We start from the raw sequence: 21,971 nt of genomic DNA, 5'->3' as shown, positions 1-21,971 counted from the left end.
AAGACTGGTTTCTTGACCCAATTTCACTCAGTGTCTACCCTGGTTCAATTAGAATTACCGCGATTTCTAATCACTCTTGGACCCTGACAAGATGGAGTCTCTTTCTGCTGAGATTTCCAGGCTCTTCAAAGCCAGTGCTTAACTCTAGGTGCTCCCCCAACACCCGAGCTATTATTTCCCCACTTCCAGTCCAAAAGCCGTCCTGGATTAACTCCTCCCAGTCCAGCCTGGCTCCTCACGGTCTCCCCCTGATCTGAATCTTTCCTCTCCAGCGCTACTGTCTCCTACAACTCAGTCTTCCTTGACACTTCTGACAAGGTGCCCCTCCATCCCCATCAGCAGCTTTCTTAAAAACAACACCCATGGGGCGCCTGGGTGGCTCAGTCGGTTGAGTGTCCAACTTTGGCTCAGGTCATGAACTCACAGTTCGTGGGTTTGAGCCCCGCATCGGGCTCTGTGCTGACTGCTTGCTCAGAGCCTGGAGCCCACTTCAGATTCTGTGTCTCCTTCTCTCTCTGCCCCTCCCCCGCTCACGCTTTGTCTCACTGTTTCTCAAAAATAAATAAATGTAAAAAAAAATTTAATTAAAAAAAAACAACAACAACAACAACAACAACAACACCCAGACCGACTGACTGCTGATTTGGACATCTGTTTATAAATATTCACATTTACATTTAATGTACGTGAGAGGTGTGACATCTTTTGGTACCCAAATGAGTCATATTTCTAATAAAAACACTGCCAGCATTCACTGGGCACTCTCTAGGTGCCAGACACTATTTGGAATGCTCAGCACGATTGATTTACTTAATCCTGACAGCACCTCTACAAAGGCAGTATTATTGCTGTTTCCAGTTTAAAATGAGAAAACCAAAATACACAGTAGTAAGCAACCAACCCAGGATTTAAACCCAGGCTGTCTGGCCCTCCAGAACCCAACTTCTTAGCCACTTCCCCACAGTGTCTTTCGTAGTTAGTTATGAGAGATGGTCCTTAACATCTCTGGTCCTTAGTCTCTTCATCGGTGAGGTGGGTTTGACGATATCAAAACTATCACGTAAGGGGGGTAGTGGAACTAAGTGGGACGCCATGCTTGAGGACAATTCCGGGCATTCGAAAGCACTGTATCAATATCAGTAATAACGGAATGGGTGGAAAGCTGTATCTGTGGTTTCCCAGCTCTGTAGAAGCCAGTGTGTGTGCAGGCCACAGTTCTGGGTGATGAGGCAGCCCTCCCCGGGGAGGACTTCCCTTCCTGAACAAAGGGTACTGCATTCGAGGAATGGTTTTTGCACTACCTTCTTTATTGTCTGGGTGTGGATGGGTGTGAATGTCGAACAGTGACTTTGCACTGACAGAGACGAAAGCCACACTCTAAGGATGATGATGCAGATGATGACGATGAAGGAGACAGAGACGAGTCTGGTTCCTTAAAGACACAGTGGAACGGCTTCTCCAACCTTGGCTGTCTACTGCAGACCGTCCTGTATTTGTAAGTTGGGTTTTCCATGGTATGTAGGAGAAAGCCTTCCTCACTGGTGCACCACCGCTCAAAGCCAGCTCCTTCATGACGTCCACCGGTGGGAACCTCTACGAATTCATGGTCCCCCATCTCAGGGAGCCCTCACAGAGATCACTCTAGCTTTTTACTGTCTTTGGTAAGTTCCTTCCCCTCCTTTCTTTGATGGGAACACTCTCAAGTCTCTGAGAGCCCTTGCTCTTCCAGAGCTGACTCTCACCTCTTAATGAACAGTACCAAAAAAAAAAAAAAATCCAATATTCTAGAATACTGCTAATTCCTGTCCATGTTCCCTGCCTGTATAGTTATCCAGCTCCTGACATGGCACGGGTGTGCACCCTCCTTTTGTCCCGGGTAAATCCTCTGTCTATATAATCTCTGGTCACTTCTGTTCACTCCTCAACCCACTGCAGTCAGGCTTTGGCTTCTGTTGAAATTCACTGAGACCACTCTTGCTAAGGTCACGGGTGGTCTTTGAATTGCCAAAGAGCACATGTTGGACTCCTATTCCAGTTGGTATCACAGTAGCGGTTAACATGGTTGACCGTCACCTCCTTTTTGGAAATACTCAGTCCTTTGGCGTCCATGATACTGCTTTTGCGAAGTCCTGCATTTACCTATTCTTTCTATCTTCTCTCATTCAGGTTCCTTTAAAGTTCTTTGCTGGCTAAACGCCTTGACATCAGGTGCTCCCCAGGATTCAATTCTTAGCCTCGGGATATATTCTATACACTCTCTTTGGGTGGACTTACCTAATTTATTTACCACCAATAAGGGGATTTTGCTACCAGACAACAATGGACTGGCATATTTCATTTTTTAGTTTTTTTTTTTTTAACGTTTATTCATTTTGGAGACACAGAAGATGAGTGCAGGGCAGGGGTGGGAGAGGCAGGCAGGGAGAAAGGGAGACACAGAATCCAAAGCAGGCTCCAGGCTCTGAGCTGTCAGTACAGAGCCCAATGTGGGGCTTGAACCCGTGAACTACGAGATCATGACCTGAGCCAAAGTTGGACACCCAACCGACTGAGCCACCCAGATGCCCCTGGACTGGAGTATTTCAGATCAATCCTTTAACCCCAAACAAAATACAATCAACATCTCTTTGAAGGTACCAGAAAGATTCTGACATATTTAATACTCATGGGGCCAAATCTCCCAAGAGAAGGAAAATCCGAGGAGGTGAGCTTTATTGTCGGTATGGGACTCCTCTGCGTGAATCCCTCACCCAAGCGAACAGCGAGCATATCCACCCTTCCGCTCAGGCTGGGAGCTGGAATCAGCCTCGCTTCTTCTTTTCTCTTGTGGTCTTCATTCCAAGGATTATCGGACTCTGCAAATTCTACGTCCTAAAGATCTCTCTGGTCTGTCTCCCATCACACTTCCTTGGACTAAGGCCTCATTATCTCAAACACCCTCTATCTACAAAAAGTAGTTTTGAAGCATTTACAAAAAGCTTCCCAGATGGACTCCTTGCCTCCAGGCTCCCCTAACAGGTAGTCCAGCCTCGACATGCTGCTAAGATTATTTTATTAAAACACAAATCTAACCACGTCACTCCCCTGCCTAACTTCCACCTAAGTGACGTGTGCAGCACGACAAGGAAGGCCCTTATGATTGCCTCCTGAATGCCATCTGTCTCCTCCTTCATCCCGTCCAGTGCGGAACAGGACTCAGGCCTGAGCAACACGTTAACAGTTTCTCAAGAACGCCTAGGCTTTTCGTGAGCATCATGGCACCAACTCTGGGTTTCCCCCACCTGGAAAATCTTCCCCACCCTACACCCTTCCATGGTGTTCTCCCACCTGCAGAGAACAAGTAAAATCCCTATATCATAAGTTACATCAAAATAAATTCAAACGAATGGAAGGTTTTACGTGAGGAAAACAGAACCATAGGGGTGCTGGCAGAAAATACACAGGAATAGATTTTTTCCTTTTAAGGCAGGGTTTACAGATTACAATCTGGGGGTCAAATTCAGCCTGCCACCTATTTTTGTAAATAAGGTGTGTTTCCTCTTTTTTTTTTTTTTTTTAATTTCTGTATGCCTTGGGGGCACCTGGGTGGCTCAGTTGGTTAAGTGTCCAACTCTTGATTTTGGCTCAGGTCATGATCTCATGGTTCATGAGTTCGAGCCCCACATCAGGCTCCGTGCTGCCAGTAGAGAGCCCGCTTGGGATTCTCTCTCTCTCTTTGTCTCTCTCAAAATAAATAAGTAAACTTAAAGTAAAAATAAAAATAAATAAAATTTCTGCATGCCTTGTATCTTCCCCTCCATTCCTACCCTGTTTTGAGTTTAACTAATTTTTTATAAGCCATTTTGATTTCATTTTCATTTTTTTCTATATATTTGGATATATGCTTATATATTTCTTTTAGATGTTTAGACATTGCTTAAATACCAGACAGATGACACTTAATCTCCTGAATGTATAACAAGTCTAGTTTTTTTGATCAGAAATATCTATGTCTATTATCTATATTATCTATTATACACATATAGATTTACTTAAAAATGGAAAAAGAAAAGCTTTAAAACCAAAGTGTGCTGCTTTGTTATGAATGTCTAATGTGCATTCAAAGTATTGAAAAGCAAGCCTTTTTACCAAAGGATAATGTCACTAGGACATAAGGACTGTAATTATAAGAGAAGATTTTGAGGGGCATCTGAGTGGTTCAGTCGCTTGAGCATCTGACTCTTGATTTCAGTTCAGGACGTGATCTCAGGGTTCATGAGATCCAGCCCCGTGTTGGGCTCTGTGCTGACAGCACGGAGCCTGCTTGGGATTTTCTCCCTCCCTCTCTCTCTGCCCCTCCACCACTTGTGTGTGCACGCTCTCTCTCTCTCTCTCTCTCAAATTTAAAAAAAGAAGGTTTTGCAACATAAAGGTGCTCATGGAGACTAGAAGCTAGGAAACGCTGGGGAAGACACAAAACAGTGAGCAGGTGCTCTGGGAGGAAGGCTCTGGGAGGTGGAGGGCGTGGCCCCAGGCCTGGGCTGGATGGCTGTCGCACCACGTGGGTCCAAAGCAGGAAGAACACACCCAGCAGGATCTGAGAGCAGGACATCGCTGCGGCCTCCGAAACAGTCACCGCTGAGGGGGGTGGGCGGGTTACCCCTCCAGACTTCAACAAGGTCCCCTCCAGGGGGTCTGCTTTCTGACCCGTAATAAGACGCAGGAAACCTAGGATAACGGCACCCACGATGGGGGCTGTCCAGGGCGAGCAGCAATTCTTGCGCGTGGTATTCTGGGAAGGGTCCTTGCTAGTACGTTCAGGGCTGAGGTCCCTAGATGCACACCGGCCGAGCAGTCCGGCTTTAGCGTCTCTCTGGCATCAGAAGAGCGGCCTCCGCCCTCCAAGCTTTCACTTGCTTGGGCACCAGCTTGTCTGGCGGAACCTCTTCTCCGCCGGGATGCGCGCTAAGGGGGCAGGGATGTAACAGACTGGCCCGTGGGTCACCAGCCGCACCTCCTTCAAGGCGCCGGCTTTCCCCACCTCCTGCAGTCAGTAACAGGTGGCAGGCCACTCGGCCTCGGGCCCTCTCCCATCACTGTCGCTTGCTGCCATGGTCGTCTTCGGGCCTTGGGGTACTTCCCGCTACGCCCAGTTTCCATGGCTGACTTCTACAGCAAGTCTAGCTTGAACTGCTACCCCTGCACATAAAGCTTTATCGGAACACAGCCATGCTCTGTGCTTCGGCCTTGTCTGGGGGTGCGGGGGGGGGGGGCGGTGCTGCAACAGCAGTGCTAAGTAGTTGAGACAGAACATATACGCCCTGCCGAGCCCTAAAACCCTACCTGGCCCTTTACCCAAAATGCTTACTGACTCCCAAATCGTGGGATTACAAAAGGCAGACATCACTGAGATTAAAAAAAAAAAAAAAGATGAAAATTTCTGAGGACGTAAAACTTAGAAACTATCGATCCTAAAAACACAAACAATATTGAAAGCCAAACGACAAACCGAAGCCAATATTTAAAATAGGTGTCACGGAAGTGCGTGATGGGCACGGAGGAGGGCACCTGTTGGGATGAGCACTGGGTGTTGTACAGAAACCAATGTGACAATAAATTATATTTAATATAAAAATAAAATAGGTATCACCAAAAAATTGAAAGTTAACAGGCAAGCGGTTCATACTCGTGACGTAACAAACGCTGGCGGAAAAGACCAACATCCAACCGGAAAAACGCACAGGTGACTTTTGTGGTTCACTGAAAGAGAGGGTGTGGAAAGATGGGGTAAGAAATACAAGGCTGTGTTCTCTACCTTGTTAGCAAGCATGGGAGGCAAATAAAAAAATTACTACTTCGTGCTTTACCTTAAAACAATGGCAAATCTTAAAAAAAACAAAAACAAAAACCTGTCTCGGTAAAGATTCAAAGAAACCGGGGGTCTCAGAGAAGTTCACCGAACCGAGAATGTGACAGACACCTTCCGGAAGCAATGGGACTTGCGGAGCACGGGTCGGAAGCGCTCTCCGCCGCCGAAGCAGCTCAGCGAGAGGAAAAGGTGTCCAGCAAGGGGCGGTGCAGCGGCGCGGGGGTCAGACCTACTTTTCTCCGGAGAAACGTGCGCCTTGGACTGTCCCCGCACGAGCCTGCAGGTGGAGCCATTGCCGGCGCACACGCCGCAGCTGTCCTCGCGGGCGCCGCTCCCCAGGTGCCGGTCGCAGCCCACCGCCTGCGGACAGAAGCGGGCGACGGGAGCGTGAGAACGCGGGGCTGCAGCTCTAGACACTTCCAGAAGCATCCTCCCGGTGGGAGCCTTCCTGGATTCAGGAGGGGGCTCTCCTCCACGAGGACAGAGTTTGCAAACTATGCAAGCCGTAAAGCCTTGCAGGATATCGCTTGGGGGGCTGGGGGGGGGGCTCTTACGCGCCCCCCATCTAATGGAAAGGGGGGGAACCGACGCGGCCCCTCCCTGCACATTGTTACTCATTTTTTTTAATGTATATTTTTAATTTGAGTCATAGACTTGTACGTATATAAACTGACCGGAACCCTAGAGATACTGTTTCCGCTGGGTACCCGGCTCCCCACCCCTCCCCTCTCTCCTCTGACCCTACTCTGGTCCTTTTCTCTCCTTTTCTCCCCAAAACGACTGCCATCCTGAAGTCCGCTATATCCTTCTGGGCCACCGTTTTGCTCTGAACACTTTTTTCTTTGTTCTTATCTCCATTTCCACACTATCTCAACATCAATACATACCCATCGCTCTATTGTATATCTTTACATCTCCTTCTGTTTATCGTTACTTATACCCACACCTTGGGTCCTTCCTCTGCCGTTATACCTACGTACGTATCTTTATAAACCATTTTTATTTATTTATTTTAATGTTTCTTTATTTTTGAGAGACAGAGACAGAGTGTGAGCATGGGAGAGGCAGAGAGAGCAGGGGAGACAGAATCCGAAGCGGGCCCCAGGCTGTGAGCTGTCAGCACAGAGCCCGACACTGGGCTTGAACTCAACAAACCTTGAGATCGTGACCTGAGCCGAAGTCAGAGGCTTAACCGACTGAGCCACCCAGGCGCCCCTATAAACCATTTTTAAATGCAAGAAAGGAATGAATGGGAGAGATGTCTCACCGCATATGCCTATACTGCTACCTTTTAGTCCTTACTCATAATTGTGACTTATTATTTTTGTGAGCAATTTGTGTGTGCGTGCATGTGTGGGGCTTTACCCGATTGTGAGCTTCTGTATATGAGGCAAAGGGCTATGCCACGTTTCTTTTTATTTTACAAATACATCTTCTACATAGTATGTGCCCGCTGATATTACGTAGTGAGAGATTTTATCTCTACCCTCCTTACACTCACTCAACTTTATTTGTATTTCTATACCTGGTGTTTATGCAGGGGCTCTGGAGGCAGACAGCTCCCTGCCCAGCCCCACCAATGCTTCCAAGATGCGGGATGACCAACAATTCAAACTCTCGAGAGACCCATTTTCCTCAAGAGTAACATAGGTAACATAGAGATAAGAGGGACGTCTGGGTGGCTCAGTCATTTGAACGTCCGACTTTTGATTTCGGCTCAGGTCATGATCCCCAGGGTCATGGGATCAAGCCCCGTATCAGGCTCTGTGCTGAGTGTGGAGCCTGCTTGGGAATTGCTCTCTCTCGCTCTCTCTCTCTCTGCCCCTCCCTCTCTCTCTCTCAAGAATAAAAAAATAAAAATAAAAAATAAATGAGTAGTAATATACAAATAATAATACATATGTCACATAGGGTCTGGTAAGGATACAATGAGAAAATGTATGTACAAACTCTCAGTACAGGGATTAGAACATTTCAAAAGGCTCAATAAAAAAGGGTCCCTTCTATCATTTCTCTGATTTTCATTTCGTTTTGACTCCTGGGCATGTCGCCCCCCCCCCCCCCGCCAGCATGGGGAGCTGCTGAATCAGACACTGTATCCAAGGTGTTGAAGACAAAATAAAACTGGAGGGAGTTAAAACCACATCTATAGATGATTCCTTCCAAAGTTTCGGTGCTGAAGGGAAGGAGAAAGATCAAATAAAAGTTTCAGGGAGAGGTAGGAAAAGTTCCAAGGAAGTTTAAGGAAAAGCCCATGATTAAAGATATTTTTAAATTCACAAAGGGCTGTCATGAGGCAAGGGTTTACATCTGTTCTTTGTGTTTCCAAATGGTGAAAGCTACAGGTTTAAGCCTAAGTTTAGTTCAATATCGGAAAGTTTGAGAAGCCAGGGTTCTCCAAGAACAGGTATTCAACCGGGAGCTAGGCAGGATGGGAAAACTGGTGCGGGGATTAAATTATCTGAGGAGTAGCTAACTCCAAAGGCTTTTGAGATCCTCTCATCCTGATTAGATGATTTTCTCAAGCTAATAATGAAAGAATGATGGTAATATTTGATTTTTATCGAATGCCTGCCACATGTCTGGCATCATGCCAAGCACCGTACACGTATTATTTCATTAAATCTTGACAGCAACCTGATGACTCGGGTGATGTCTTCTACCCCTATTTTCCAAATAAGGCATCTGAATGTTACTGAGGTCAACTGGCCTTTCAGTATCACACAGCTGGTAAATAGCATCATCAGGAAGAGCCTGAAAACCAGGTCGACTGATCCCAGAATCTTCACACCATGCCACACCTTCCCCATCTTTACACCGGCAGACGGACCACAAAGAACTGAGTCACACAGGCAATTATATGAATATTTACAAGTACATGTGGAACGAATTAAGGGTGATTGATTTTGGAAACGCACTTGCGTGGTTGGGATTCAATCAATGAGTAACTTGTGTTCATGCAACGTTCTCCAAGGGGAATAATTCTACCATGAAGTTATAGAAACACTGTTTCCGAGCCAAGCTCTGTCCTCACAATTCATGTCCCTGAGCACCCTGCATTTCATGAGAATGACCACCACTCTCTATCTGGTCATCCAGAAAGGGTGTGGGTTTAGGAGCTAGGATGGGCTTGTTTTGAAGAGTGTTTAGCGCCTTGTAAGATCTTAGGCAAGCAAGTACCTCCCTGAGCACTTACATTCGTTTTAGAATTTTCTTTCAAGTGACAGTTCATCCAAAACTTACAGCCAAAAAAAAAGCATGTGAAAACATCACAGAAAAAAAAAATACCTGAAAAGAAAGTCCGGTTGCCTTATGATTCATGGGGTATAAGTCAGAACTGCCCCTGAAAGTAAGGGACTACTGGGGCACCTGGGTGGCTCAGTCCGTTAAGCGTCCGACTTCGGTTCAGGTCATGATCTCGTGGTTTGTGAGTTCGAGCCCCGCGACGGGCTCTGTGCTGACAGCTCAGAGCCTGGAGCCTGCTTTGGATTCTGGATCTCGCTCTCTCTCTGCCCCTCCTCTGCTCACTGTCTCTCTCAAAAATTTTAAAAACAAAATTATTTTAAGAAAAAAAAAGAAGAAAATAAGGGACTACTAAATTTGGGCTCTCAGATCTCATCCGAACCAATAATAAGCAACTTTTGAAAAACTGCCTGGGGTGTTTTCAACCTCGGTGACATCTCCTGAGGTCAAGAACTCTAATCGTAATGATTTAAAAAAAACCACTAACTGAGAAAACATATCAATAAATTAACATCTATTAAATAACCAAATTTTGTAGAGCCAGGCACCACGGGGAATAATTTAACAAGACAAGATTCATATCTTACAGTGCAGTTAATGAGACAAATTACACAAGATATCTGATTTAAACAAATATTTAAAGTATATGAGCAGCGCTTCCGCGGAGAAATTCTCCTACATAAATCATCACTTCAGCTAAGGATTATTTCACAGCTTCTGCACACAACTTCCTAACCAACTAAAAGAAGATAGTATTGGAATTAAGCGGCATTCCTCCATATGAAGCCACATCTGAATCTTTTTAGGTGAGTCTAATTTACTCTTTCAACGGCCAACTTTTTGAGTCAACTTCTGTTTGAGACCCCCGACAACTGGATTCTACCTTAGAAAAACTTCTAGATTCCTGCCTAGAAAACCAGAGTGCATGGAGCTACGGTAGTCATTAGAGATATTCTAAACTATGGGACTTCTCCTTCAGCCCATGGTACTTCCCACCCCCTTAGAAGGTGAGTGTGGTCTTGACTGTCTTGGGCCAATCAAATAGGAGTCTAAGTGCTGGTGTCACTTCTGTGAGAAGCATTAAGGGTCAGTGAATGAGTCACATGCTCCCCTTCTTACTACTATAGTTATTATGTAACACCTGTGTTCTAATAGAGCCCCCCTCAGTCTGATCACTGGGACGTTCCAAGAGCAGAGACCCCCGTGGACCCTGTGTCAGACAGGGCGCATTAACAAGAAGTCATCTTCCATTGTTGTAAGACACTCAGCTTCGGCGGCTGTTAGTTACTGCAGGAAAGCCTAGCCAGTGTTGTAAAGAGGAAGGTCTTCACAATTTAACCATTAATGGACACAGGAAGGTCATTAACAGCAAGGTGTTATTTCAAATTGGACATTTCACACTAAAATCCAGACTTCTAGGGGTATGTGGGTGGTTCAGTTGGTTAAGCGTCTGACGATCTCACGGTTCGTGAGTTCGAGGCCCACGTAGGGCTCTGCTGACAGCTCCGAACCTGGAGCCTGCTTCGGATTCTGTGTCTCCCTCTCTGTCCCTGTCTTGTTCTCTCTCAAAAATAAATAAAAACATTCAAAAAAAATTTTTTTAATCCAGATTTCTGGCTCCTGTTGACAAACAGACTCTGGTGTGTTTGTACGTAGCTGCCCCCTTCACAAGGAGCAATTCTCCAGGTCTCAACAGCCCTCGTGCTCAGCATGACTCCACCCGATTACTTTCTGTCTGGGACAGGTGTGGAGATACTTGAGTCTGTCTACACGTGACTGCTGTCTGCACATAAGCCCCTGTTGTGCCGGCCATCCTTTACCAGACCACATCTTATTTCCAGTTACAAACTCCAGCTATACTTTGGGCAATACAAAAAGTACAAATACCACCAGTATAGTGCGACAGTTAAGAAAACAGATTCTGGAATTCGGTGCATGGGTCCAAGTCTAGCTATCCCCATTTCTAGCTATGCAACCTGGGGAAAGTTCCTTAGCCCCCTTACACCCAGTTTCCTCGCAAACCAAGTGGGGCTAATGACTACCCGCCTCATACGTGTGACGAGCTGACACAGCCAAGTGCTTTAGACGATGCCTATCAAGAACCCAGTGAATGGGGCGCCTGGGTGGCGCAGTCGGTTAAGCGTCCGACTTCAGCCAGGTCACGATCTCGCGGTCCATAAGTTCGAGCCCCGCGTCAGGCTCTGGGCTGATGGCTCAGAGCCTGGAGCCTGTTTCCGATTCTGTGTCTCCCTCTCTCTCTGCCCCTCCCCCGTTCATGCTCTGTCTCTCTCTGTCCCAAAAATAAATAAACGTTGAAAAAAAAAAATTTAAAAAAAAAAGAACCCAGTGAATGTTCGTGGCTATTAGTTTCACTGTAACTACAAGTGGTTTCTTCATCCACCCAGCTGTCAGGGAATTCAATAAACATGAACGGTAAGTCAGACTGGTTGGAACCAGGTCCCGTTTCCCATAAAATTCAGACCTGCAAAACGGAAGGTAATTTCACTCAGGGAGCGTAGTTGTCTCCCGCTGTCTGTGGGGCTCAGATTCCCAACAGGTTGCTCCCAGGAGCACAGTGATGTGCTCATTTAAATGAGCCCGCTGTAAACACACTCGCACAGGTTATTTGTAGTCCGTGCCAAGGAAACATCAGGGCTCAGTCTGCTTATCCTCAGGCAAGCGGCACGAATCACACACACAGTTTCTTCTCTCTGGTCCTAGCTATCACTGAAGGCCACGGCCACATCGTCCAAGAAAGGGAATGCGGGTCAACTTTATCCCGTTGAGGGAAAGATCTGAATTCTCCTGAGAGTGTCTCAGTCACTTCTGAAGAGACTGCATACAATCCTTTTCTTCCAAATAGCCTTGCCCAAAGAGCACTCAGCTTTCGGCAACCAGGGTATCCTGAGGAATCCGCTTCCCCATCAGCATCACAAAAACGTGATGGGAAGCACGCTTTGAAGATGAACTAATTCGGTGTCGAAAATCACATTTCTGGGGCGCCTGGGTGGCGCAGTCGGTTGAGCGTCCGACTTCAGCCAGGTCACGATCTCACGGTCCGGGAGTTCGAGCCCCGCGTCGGGCTCTGGGCTGATGGCTCCGAGCCTGGAGCCTGTTTCCGATTCTGTGTCTCCCTCTCTCTCTGCCCCTCCCCCGTTCATGCTCTGTCTCTCTCTGTCCCAAAAATAAAAATAAACGTTGAAAAAAAAAATTAAAAAAAAGAATATCACATTTCTCTTGCAAGCCCCTACAAGCCTTGGAAATCACTGGAGCAAACTATGCATCTGAGACAACGAATATGAAGAGGGGGCCTTGGTCAGTGAGCCCGAGGCGGGAGGCAGGGAGAGGCAGCCTGTGCTGACTGAAGGCCTCCTGCCTGTTTCTGGGCTGGGCTCCTGGAATGTGTTTGTGAAGGAACGAGTTTAAAATAGGACCTACATCGAGAATAATACCTCCTCTTTCTTTTTTTTTTTTTTAATTTTTTTTTTTTTTAACGTTTATTTATTTTTGAGACAGAGAGAGACAGAGCATGAACAGGGGAGGGGCAGAGAGAGAGGGAGGCACAGAATTGGAAGCAGGCTCCAGGCTCTGAGCCATCAGCCCAGAGCCCGACGCAGGGCTTGAACTCACGGACCGCGAGATCGTGACCTGAGCCGAAGTCGGATGCTTAACCGACTGAGCTACCCAGGCGCCCCCCCTCCTCTTTCATACTGAAAAGACCAAAGCTCAGCTATGGTAAGTGGCCACAGTAAATGAGCACATTCTGCCACCAGCGTCGACTCCAACCGTGTCACTGAGACCCCCCTTCCCCCAAGCTGAGATCACCAGTATGTATCTGTCTGGTCCAAATGAAGCAAGCATCTCTCTGTCCTTATCTCTCTTGATATCTCTGAGGTATTGGACGCTGCTAACTTTTCTTCTTAAACACTCAACCACCCAAAACTTACAAAGAAATTCTGCCCCATCAAGTGTACCCCTTCCAAGGCTTCCTCCTAAAATGAGGCGGCCAGGACTCCGTCATTGGAAACCTGCTTCTCTTCTTCAGACTCCAAGGACATACATGAGCTTTAACCCTGTGACCCACAGACTCCCAGATCTATGTTTCTCATTTGGAATTCTCTCCTAAGCTCTAAATTCATATATCACCCAATATTTTCTGTCTTGAGGAATGGCCTCATCATCTACTTCATCATCCTGTCAGAAATCCAGACATCTTGCTAAGCTTCCCTCTCATTCCCCACATCCAGTAACACACCCAGTCCGAAAAGATTCCTTCGTTAGTCTTTACAATTTGCCGTATCCTCTCCATTCAGCCTCCCTCTGGATTACCCTAAGCTCCGGTTATCCCACACTTGACCTCCTGTTGTTTGGCCAGACCGTGCCCTCTCCAAATAATCTGCCATGTGGCCACTTGAGTGACCTTTCTAAAGACAATCCCAACCGAGCTACTCCTTGTAAGATTCTTCATTGACTCCTATTGTAACTTTCAGAGTGTTCATGACTGGTTTCCACCGATGCCCATAACCTCAACTTTTAGCATTGTTGCACAGGTATTTTCCACCTCAACTCTACAGAATGAGCCGCTGGTCCTTAAATACACCTCCTATTATTATATCTCTCCAGTGCTATTCACTCTGCTTGTGATTCCCTTTGTCACCTCGGTTTACATAAGTACCGCTCAACTTTTCAAGACCTCAATGTCAAAACGTTACCTTGTCCAGAGTATTCTTCGGCTCAAGCTAAATTACTTTTAATAACAATTCTTTTTAATTATGAAAGCAACACACACTCATTGTCAAAAACTTGGAAAGTGAAAAAGCATAATTCTGCTGATGAGGGATTAGCTTCTCTTAGCATTTAGAGAAAGAGCCCAAAAGTGAACTGGAGGGGTAAAAAGGGGGAAGGGGGAAAAAACAGTAAAACGTGAGATAGCTAACAGAAGTAGCAGGATAGAGAGCACATGTGAGCAAACACATTAACTCAAATATGAATTCGGGAAGGCAAGGTTGAGAATTGTGGAGCCAGAAACAGAAACAAGTAGGCACAGCAGTTAGGATAACTAGTAGATCTGGGAAGAACAATACTAGTTCACGTGGAGCAGAGGAGGGGGCATCTGAATTGAAGCAATCTGTGGAGTCTCCAAGAATGGACTTCAAACTGAGCTAGAAATGCAGGATTGAAAATTGAGAGAGAAATAAAGGAGAGAGACCGAGATACATGAATAACCTCTGAATTTGCACGTGGATAAGACTCACTCATTCAGCAGAGGCCAGACAGCGTAGGCATTGTGGGGCGTGGCAGAAAGCACGATACATGTGATTCCTGTCCTCAAAGGACTTACATTCTGGTGTGGAAGAACGTCAGGATCAAATGATCACACAAAGAAATGTGTCCTTATGGAACAGTATCAGTGCAATTAAACGGTATCGAAATAGAAAAGGAGGACCAATTTAGGTAGAGCAATCCCTGCGGACCTCTTAAGGAAGTGATATTAAGCTGACAGCATGAAGATAATAAGAGCAGCCAGGAGCAAAGGTAGAAGCAGGTAGGGACGGCATGTGTAGGAGCTTTCTGCCCCTTTGGCAGAATTGGAAAAGCAGCACAAAAGGGAGAAGAGTGGAGTCTCTGAGCTAGAGGAGAGGTCAGTAGAAGCGTCCCAAATAAAAAAGCAAAAGGAAAAAAGACTGAAAAAATAAAAACCAGAGCATCCAAGGACTGTGGGACAACTACAAAAGGTGTGGCATGAGCACAGTGGGAATACCAGAAGGAGCAGAGAGAAAGGAGTAGAAGAAGTATTTCAAGCAATAATGACTGAGAATTTCCCCCAAAGGAATGTCAGACACAAAACCATGGTTCCGGGAGGCTCAAAGCACACCCAGAAAGACAAATGCCAAAAGAAGGCTACACATAGGCGTATCGTATTCAAATTGCAAAAAAAAAAAAAAAAAAAAAATCAAAGATAAAGAAAAAGTCTCGAAAGAAGCCAGAGGGAATAAAACACCTTACCTACAGAGGAGCAAAGATAAGAACTACATCTGACTTACCCTTAGAAAACATGCAAGCACGAAGACGGTGCAGGGACAGACTTCAAGTGCTGAGAGAATAAAAACACCCACCTGGAATTCTGTACCCTAGGAAATTACCCTTCAAAAGTGAAAGAGAAATAAAGACTTCCTCGGGCAAACAAAAACCGAGGGAATTTTTTTTGCTGGCAGACCTAGTTCTTCAGAGTATGAAAATGATATAGGTCAGAATACTGGATCTATATAAAGAAAGGAAGTGCATCAGAGAATGCATAAAGACAAGTAAAATAAAAACATTAGTTTTTCTCATTCTTAATAGGTCTAAAAGACGATGGTTTATCAAAATGGTAACAGCAACAATGCGCTCAATTGTGTATGCTTGTGTGTGTGTGTGTGTGTGTGTGTGTGTATGTGTTTAAGCATTAGTGAAATGAATGATAGCAGTGATAAAAGGGATGCAGGGAGGAATCAGAATTTTTTGGTTATAGTGAAGAAGTCGAGTGTTCTTCAAAAGTAAATTTGGATTAGTTGTAAATGTATACTACAATCTATAGGGTAACTACTAAAAAAAGAATTATAACTGATGTATCACATAAGGAAAGGAAATTCAATCATAAAATGCTCATTTAAAACTGCAAAACGCATGGGGCTCCTGGGTGTTTCAGTCAGATGAGCGTCTGACTCTTGATTTCGGCTCAGGTCATGATCTCACAGTCGTGAGACTGAGCCCCACGTTGGATTCTCTCTCTGTCTCCCTCTGCCTGTCTCCCCCACTCACACACACACTCTCTCTAAAATAAAATTTAAAACAAAAACTGTAAAATGAAGAAAAACAGTGGAGGAAAAATAGAAATACAGAACAGGAGTAACAAATAGAAAACAGGAACAAACATGGTATATATTAATCCAACCATATTAATAATCACTTTAAACATCACGGATCTAAATGTACCAATTAAAAGCAAAGACTGTCAGAGTGGATCAAAAAAACAAGATCCAATTATCCAATGTCTACAAGAACCCTCTTTTGAAGACATAAATAAATTAAAAGTAAAAGGATGGCAAATGATAGGGCATTCTAGCATTAAACAAAATAAAACAGGAAAAAGAATATTAATTTCAGACAGAGCAGACTTCAGAGCAAGGGAAGTTATCAGGTTTAAGAGGGGCATTCATGTAATGATAAAAGGATCAATACTCCAATAAGACATTAACAATCCTTAATGTGTATGTGCCTAACAAGAGAATGTTAAAAAAAAAAAAAATGAGGCAAAACTGATAGAACGGCAAGGAAAAATAGATGAATCCACTACTAGAGTAAGGAGAATTCAATACCCCTCTATTCGAAATGCACAGATCCAGCAAGGAGAAATCAGTAAAAACACAGTTGAACTCAACAGCATCATCAAAAGAACTGGATATAATTGATATCTCTTGACTATTTCTAAGAACTACAAGATACACTTTCTTCTTAAGTTCACATGGAACATTCACCAAGACAGACCACATTCTGGAACGTAAAACACACCTTAACAAATCTTTAAAAAAAAATGGAATCATACACCATCTACTCTCAGACCACATTGGAATTAAACTAGAAATCAATTATCAGAAATACAGCTGGAAAATTCCAAAATACTTGGATATTAAACAACTTACTTCTAAACAACATGAGTCAAAGGAGACATCAAGAGAAATTTTAAGGTATTTTGAGGAAAATGAAATTAATAATATTTACCAAAATATGTGGGATGCAGTAAAAGCAGTGCTTACAGGGAAATTTATAGCATTTCATGCATATATAAGAAAAAAAGAAAAATCTATAATCAGTCATCTAAGCTTCCACCTTAGGCAATTAGATGAAGAACAAATTAAATCCAAAATAATCATAAGAAGAGAAATAACAAAGACTAGGGGCAGAAATCAGTGAAATTGAAAACAGGAAATCAATAAAGAAAATCAATGAAACCAAAAGTTGGTTTTTAAAAAGATCAATAAATTCATAAATCTCTAACGAGGCTAACTAAGAAAAAAGAGAAGATACAAATTACTCTTGGAAGAAATGTAAGAGGGGACATCACTACAGATCTCATGGATATTGAAAAGATAATAAAGAGGGGTGCTTGGGTGGCGCAGTCAGTTAAGCATCCCAGTCTTGATTTCAGCTCAGGTCATGATCTCACAGTTTGTGAGTTCGAGTCCCGCATCGGGCTTTGCACTGACAGTACAGAGCCTGCTTGGGATTCTATCTCCCCCTTTCTCTGCCCCTCCCCCACTTGCTCTCTCTCTGTTTCTCTCTCAGAATAAAAAACTAAACTTGAAAAAAATTAAAAGATAATAAAGAATATTATAAACAATTCTTTGCCTACAAGTTTGTTAACCTAGATAACACGGACCAATTCCTTGAAAGACACAATCAGCCAAAACTCACACAAGGAGAAAAAGACAATCTGAATGAGTCTCTATCTATTAAAGATATTTAATCGATAATTAATAGCCTTCTAAAGCAAAAAGCACCAGACACAGATGGGTTTACTGGTGAATTCCACCAAGAATTTAAGAAAGAAATTATACCAAATCTCTACAATCTCTTCCAGAAAATAGAAGAAGAGAGAGTATTTTTTAACTTCATTCTATGTGGATAGCATTACCATGAATGCCAAAACCAGACAAAGATGTTACAAGAAAACCACAGGCCAACATTTCTCGTGAAAATACATGTACTCCCTAACAAAAAGGCAAGCCAGGATCATGGATTTCAACATCAATGCAATGATAAGTCATGGAGGGATTTCAATCGGTGAGTGACAAGTTCTTAAAATGAAACTCTGTGTTACCTTTCAAAGCAATCACTTGGGCCGCTGTGTGGATAATGGACCTGAGGGGGACTGTGGTAGAAGCTGGGAGATCAGGAGAGAAGGCCGGTGATAGCTGAGGTCAGAGGTGACAGAGGCTTAGACTAAGAAAGAAGTCATGCAGGCAGGGATGTCAGACTCAAAAAAAGACATTGAAGGCAGAATGACAATGGAGGAGATGCGTGTGTTGGAAGAGGAGAATCAAGAATGACTCCACATTTTGCCGAGGCCAATTTCTAGATAAGCGGATGGAGGAAAGAGAAGCTACTTTGAATAGCAAGATCATGGTTCGTCTCTGTGATGTCTGAGAGGGCTGGTAGTGTCTACACTTGGTGGGTGGTTAGGCTGCTCATTTGCTGTTATTAATATTGTTTTTGTTACAAACATAATAGGGTAGATGGAATACTACACATGCATTATTTTAAAATATTTTTCCAGAGATTAAGGGAACAGCCTGGAAGCTGAGGAGGGGATAGGTGTCAGTTCCATGCATCACAGCTTTGCAAAATCTACTCTGAAAAACCTGCTGGAATGCATTCATGTTAAATTTGCAGGAGATAAATCATGCTCCCAAAGACCCAAGACAATAAATTAACTTAAAAGAATTTTTTTTAATGTTTATTTATTTTTGACAGAGAGAGAGAGAGAGAGAGAGAGAGAGAGACAGAGCATGAGCGGGGGAGGGGCAGAGAGAGAGGGAGACACAAAATGGGAAGCAGGCTCCAGGCTCTGAGCTGTCAGCACAGAGCCTGATGTGGGGCTCGAACTCACGGACCGTGAGATCGTGACCTGAGCCGAAGTCGGACGCTCAACCGACTGAGCCATCCAGGTGCCCTGACAGTAAATTAACTTGAAGAAAACAATGAGTTAAAAGGCTCTAAGAACCTACCGAGGTTACCCTTCCAAGGTAAACGTTCTCAACATGGGATCCCTGGGCCAGCATCATCAGCATCTCCCTGTGAACTTACTAGAAATGCAAATTATCAGGCTCCAGCCCAGAACTACTGGCTCAGAAACTCTGGGCAGGGGCCCAGCACCCTGTGTTTTAACAAGTTCTTCAGGGTGATTCTGACGCATTTTCTAGTTGGAGAAACCACTGACCTAGAGGAGTTGTAAGATGTCATATATTGCAATCTTTTGATTCTACGTGGACAAGGTCTACACTCTTTTCAGTTAAGTACCACATAATTTAAAGGCAAGTAATCCTCTCTAAAATATTTTTTGCGTGAAAATTATCAAAGACACTATTCCACCTGCATGAACAAAAGTAAAGAAACGAGTCTCTGTCTTGAGAGTGGGCGTGGCCCCTCCTGGCAGCAGGTGTGGCTTACCTGGCAAATACCGCTGATACACATGTCCAGAGAGTCCGTGTTGCAGCGAGTTCCATCCAGTACCTTGGGTGCCAGCTCCACTACCAAGTTCTGTCCCCGTGCGTGACACTTGAGCGCGCAGGGGGCAGCAGGATCGTTGTATCGTGGAAGCCATTCATAATAACGCCCCTGATACTGGACGTCATTGTAGGCGGAGCACTGCTGGGCTCTGAAGTCTTCTGCATCAGGAGGGCAGTCCTGGAAGCAGAGAAGAAAGGCCACGTGCACATCAGTCAGGGAGATAAGCCAACAGGGGCTGAACAAGTTTCCAAGAAGTCTCACGAGCCCAGATCCCACCATGTGCCTCTCACCTTGGAGTCCCGTCATCTCTTCCATTTTCCTTTCAAATTCAAGACCGAATCTATAGCCGTGGAGTTCTACTAGGAGCTCCGTGATAATGAAGACAATATTTATTCTGATCACTCTTCCACCCAGGTATTTTTCCCCCAAATAATTAAAGCCCATCATATTTAAATGCCAAATTTTGCTCTGTTTTAACCACCTCGGGTATAAGTTTTTAAACGCGTTCCACGGTCATCTTCTTCTTGAAACAAGGGACGCGTAACGCTTTTAATTCTTCTAGGTGACTCAAGGTCTTTATAGGGAACATTAATTATCATCCGTGCCCTCAAGAACCATTTCAGCATGAAGGATTACTTGGCCCTTACTTTAACTGGCCCCCCAAAGCCTTGTGTTTTGTGAGAATTTGTGTTTGTTTCTTTGTTTCTGCTTGTTGTGATTGTCGTTTAATTCATGTGCCTTTCTTCCCTTTTGGGGGGAAGGGGGCAGGGGTGGGCAGTCACTGCTCTTCTCTAGAACCTGGTGCCTGCCTTCAACTGGATCTACGATGGAAAGATAAACACAGCCTTTTCAATTTCTGTCTACAACAACAGCAAGGAAATTCTAAGTAAATGCTCCGGGGAGCTCTCATAATAATAGTAAAAAGTGTCTGGGCAAGGCTTGATGACTCAGAAATCTTTTTACTTAATTACTAATCCCTCCCATCTGCTATTTCCAAAGCCAGATGCTGGCTGACAAAATGTTACTTTAATCTTCAAAGCTGAGCATAAACTTCCCAATTGATGGGAATTAATAAATCCTATACTAATTTCCCAATTAAAAAAGAACAGACACAGAAAGGCATTACTTTATATATTTTTTTCTTGTTACAAAAGTAATCAATGGCCCTTATAAAAACTTTTGACAAATAGTTTTTATGGAAAAAAAAAACATAAATAACAAAGTTTCTTGTACCTAAATCTTTACACAAATCCTTGATGATTCCCCAGAAACAAACTTCTGGAAATAAAATTTCTGAGAAAAAGGGTGTGTTTCATGAGCTTTTCAAAATATGGCCAAATTGCCCTCCAGGAATTTTCCTCCTTATTATCACCAGGATCCATAAATTCCCTTTTTCTCTGTCTCTCTTCTCAGCTTGGATATTATCATTTTCTAAACATTTTCCAATTGTCCGTGTTCAATAGCATTTCATTGCTTGAATTTGCATTTCCTCTCATTATTTAGGTCTGATACCTTTCATGTTTATTTGCCTTTTGTATTCATTCTTCAAACATTTCTTGTTTTCTCGCCTTCATTTATCTAGTGGAATGTTTGCCTTTTTATTATTTTTAACAGATAAAACTATCAACTTTCCTAATGAGGTTATCAACTCCATCATCTTACACTGGAAATATTTTTCCCATTTGATTTTGGTTTTGGTGCTTTATAAGTCAAGAAACTCTATGTTTCTTTCATGTAGTCAGTTCTATTAATATTTCCCTCTACATCTTCTTCCCTCATTCACGAGTTCAGAAATGCTTCCCACCCCCTGCCTAAGAACAGATAAATACTGAAATGCATGTTTCTAGTTCCTTTCTAGTTTAGCAATGATATTTAACTCTTTGTTACGTCTGGAATTTCCTTTGATGGATGGTGTAAGGTAGAAACCTAACTTTATTTTTTCTACAAACAGTTATTAATAAATTATCAGGCAGGATCTTAAAATATGACTTCTTTCATTTCTCCCCTTTTTACTACTTGACTTTTGTGTCTTACGGTGTTTATGCTTTTGGCCTTCATAATCTGCTTCAAATCCTTTTTGGAAGTAGGTACGGAATAAATAAAATATAATAAATAAACTTCCCCTGGGCTTGGTTGTATCAGTTTGCTGTGAATCATTCCAAAATCCTGGAATGTAGAGTATCCACATTTTTCTTGTTTCAGCAAGATTAAACCTTAACACAGGTCACACGGACGGAAGAGTCAAACTGAAGACTGGACGCGGTTGACCTTTCTCTCTTGAAATGTGTTTTCTAGCTGGCCCCAGCGAAGATAATCAGTTGATAAAATTATATGGCCTCCCTTCTCCCTAACCATGGCCAGTCTTCTCTGTATCTGACTCTTTGAAACCCATGCCAAAGGGTGTCAGAGAGCAGAGTGAAAATGATTTCCCTTGCATTAGGCTCACTGGTGTGGCAAGCATGCTTTAGGGACTGAAATTTCTTGCTGTCTGACTCCTGACTGCCTTCGACACCATAAACCAATGAAGTTTCCCAAAATTAACAAGGCTTAATTAACAGACAGCCTAAGATGCCAGCCTACAGTTAGTCCTTGCTGAAAGGGTGACCAGGTT

General features: G+C 43.9%; 1 protein-coding gene across 1 annotated transcript in view; it reads right to left on the bottom strand.

Annotated features, from left to right (window-relative positions):
* ADAMTSL3 (ADAMTS like 3) overlaps positions 1–21,971 on the bottom strand; it is a 347,278-nt gene that overhangs the window by 187,799 nt on the left and 137,508 nt on the right. The window contains exons 5-6 of the mRNA XM_047086812.1: positions 19,301–19,537; positions 6,082–6,208 (exon numbers count right to left, since the gene is read on the bottom strand). Of these exons, the coding sequence (XP_046942768.1) occupies positions 6,082–6,208; positions 19,301–19,537 (364 nt within the window). The remainder of the gene's footprint in view (positions 1–6,081; positions 6,209–19,300; positions 19,538–21,971) is intronic.

The sequence above is a fragment of the Lynx rufus genome, unplaced genomic scaffold (assembly GCF_022079265.1).
Source record: "Lynx rufus isolate CCGP_SWC_20201006 ecotype Redwood Valley unplaced genomic scaffold, mLynRuf1.p SCAF_21, whole genome shotgun sequence".
Classification (NCBI taxonomy): domain Eukaryota; kingdom Metazoa; phylum Chordata; class Mammalia; order Carnivora; family Felidae; genus Lynx; species Lynx rufus.
The sequence above is the reverse complement of the archived record's forward strand: the minus strand, read 5'-3'. Positions and strand labels throughout refer to the sequence as shown.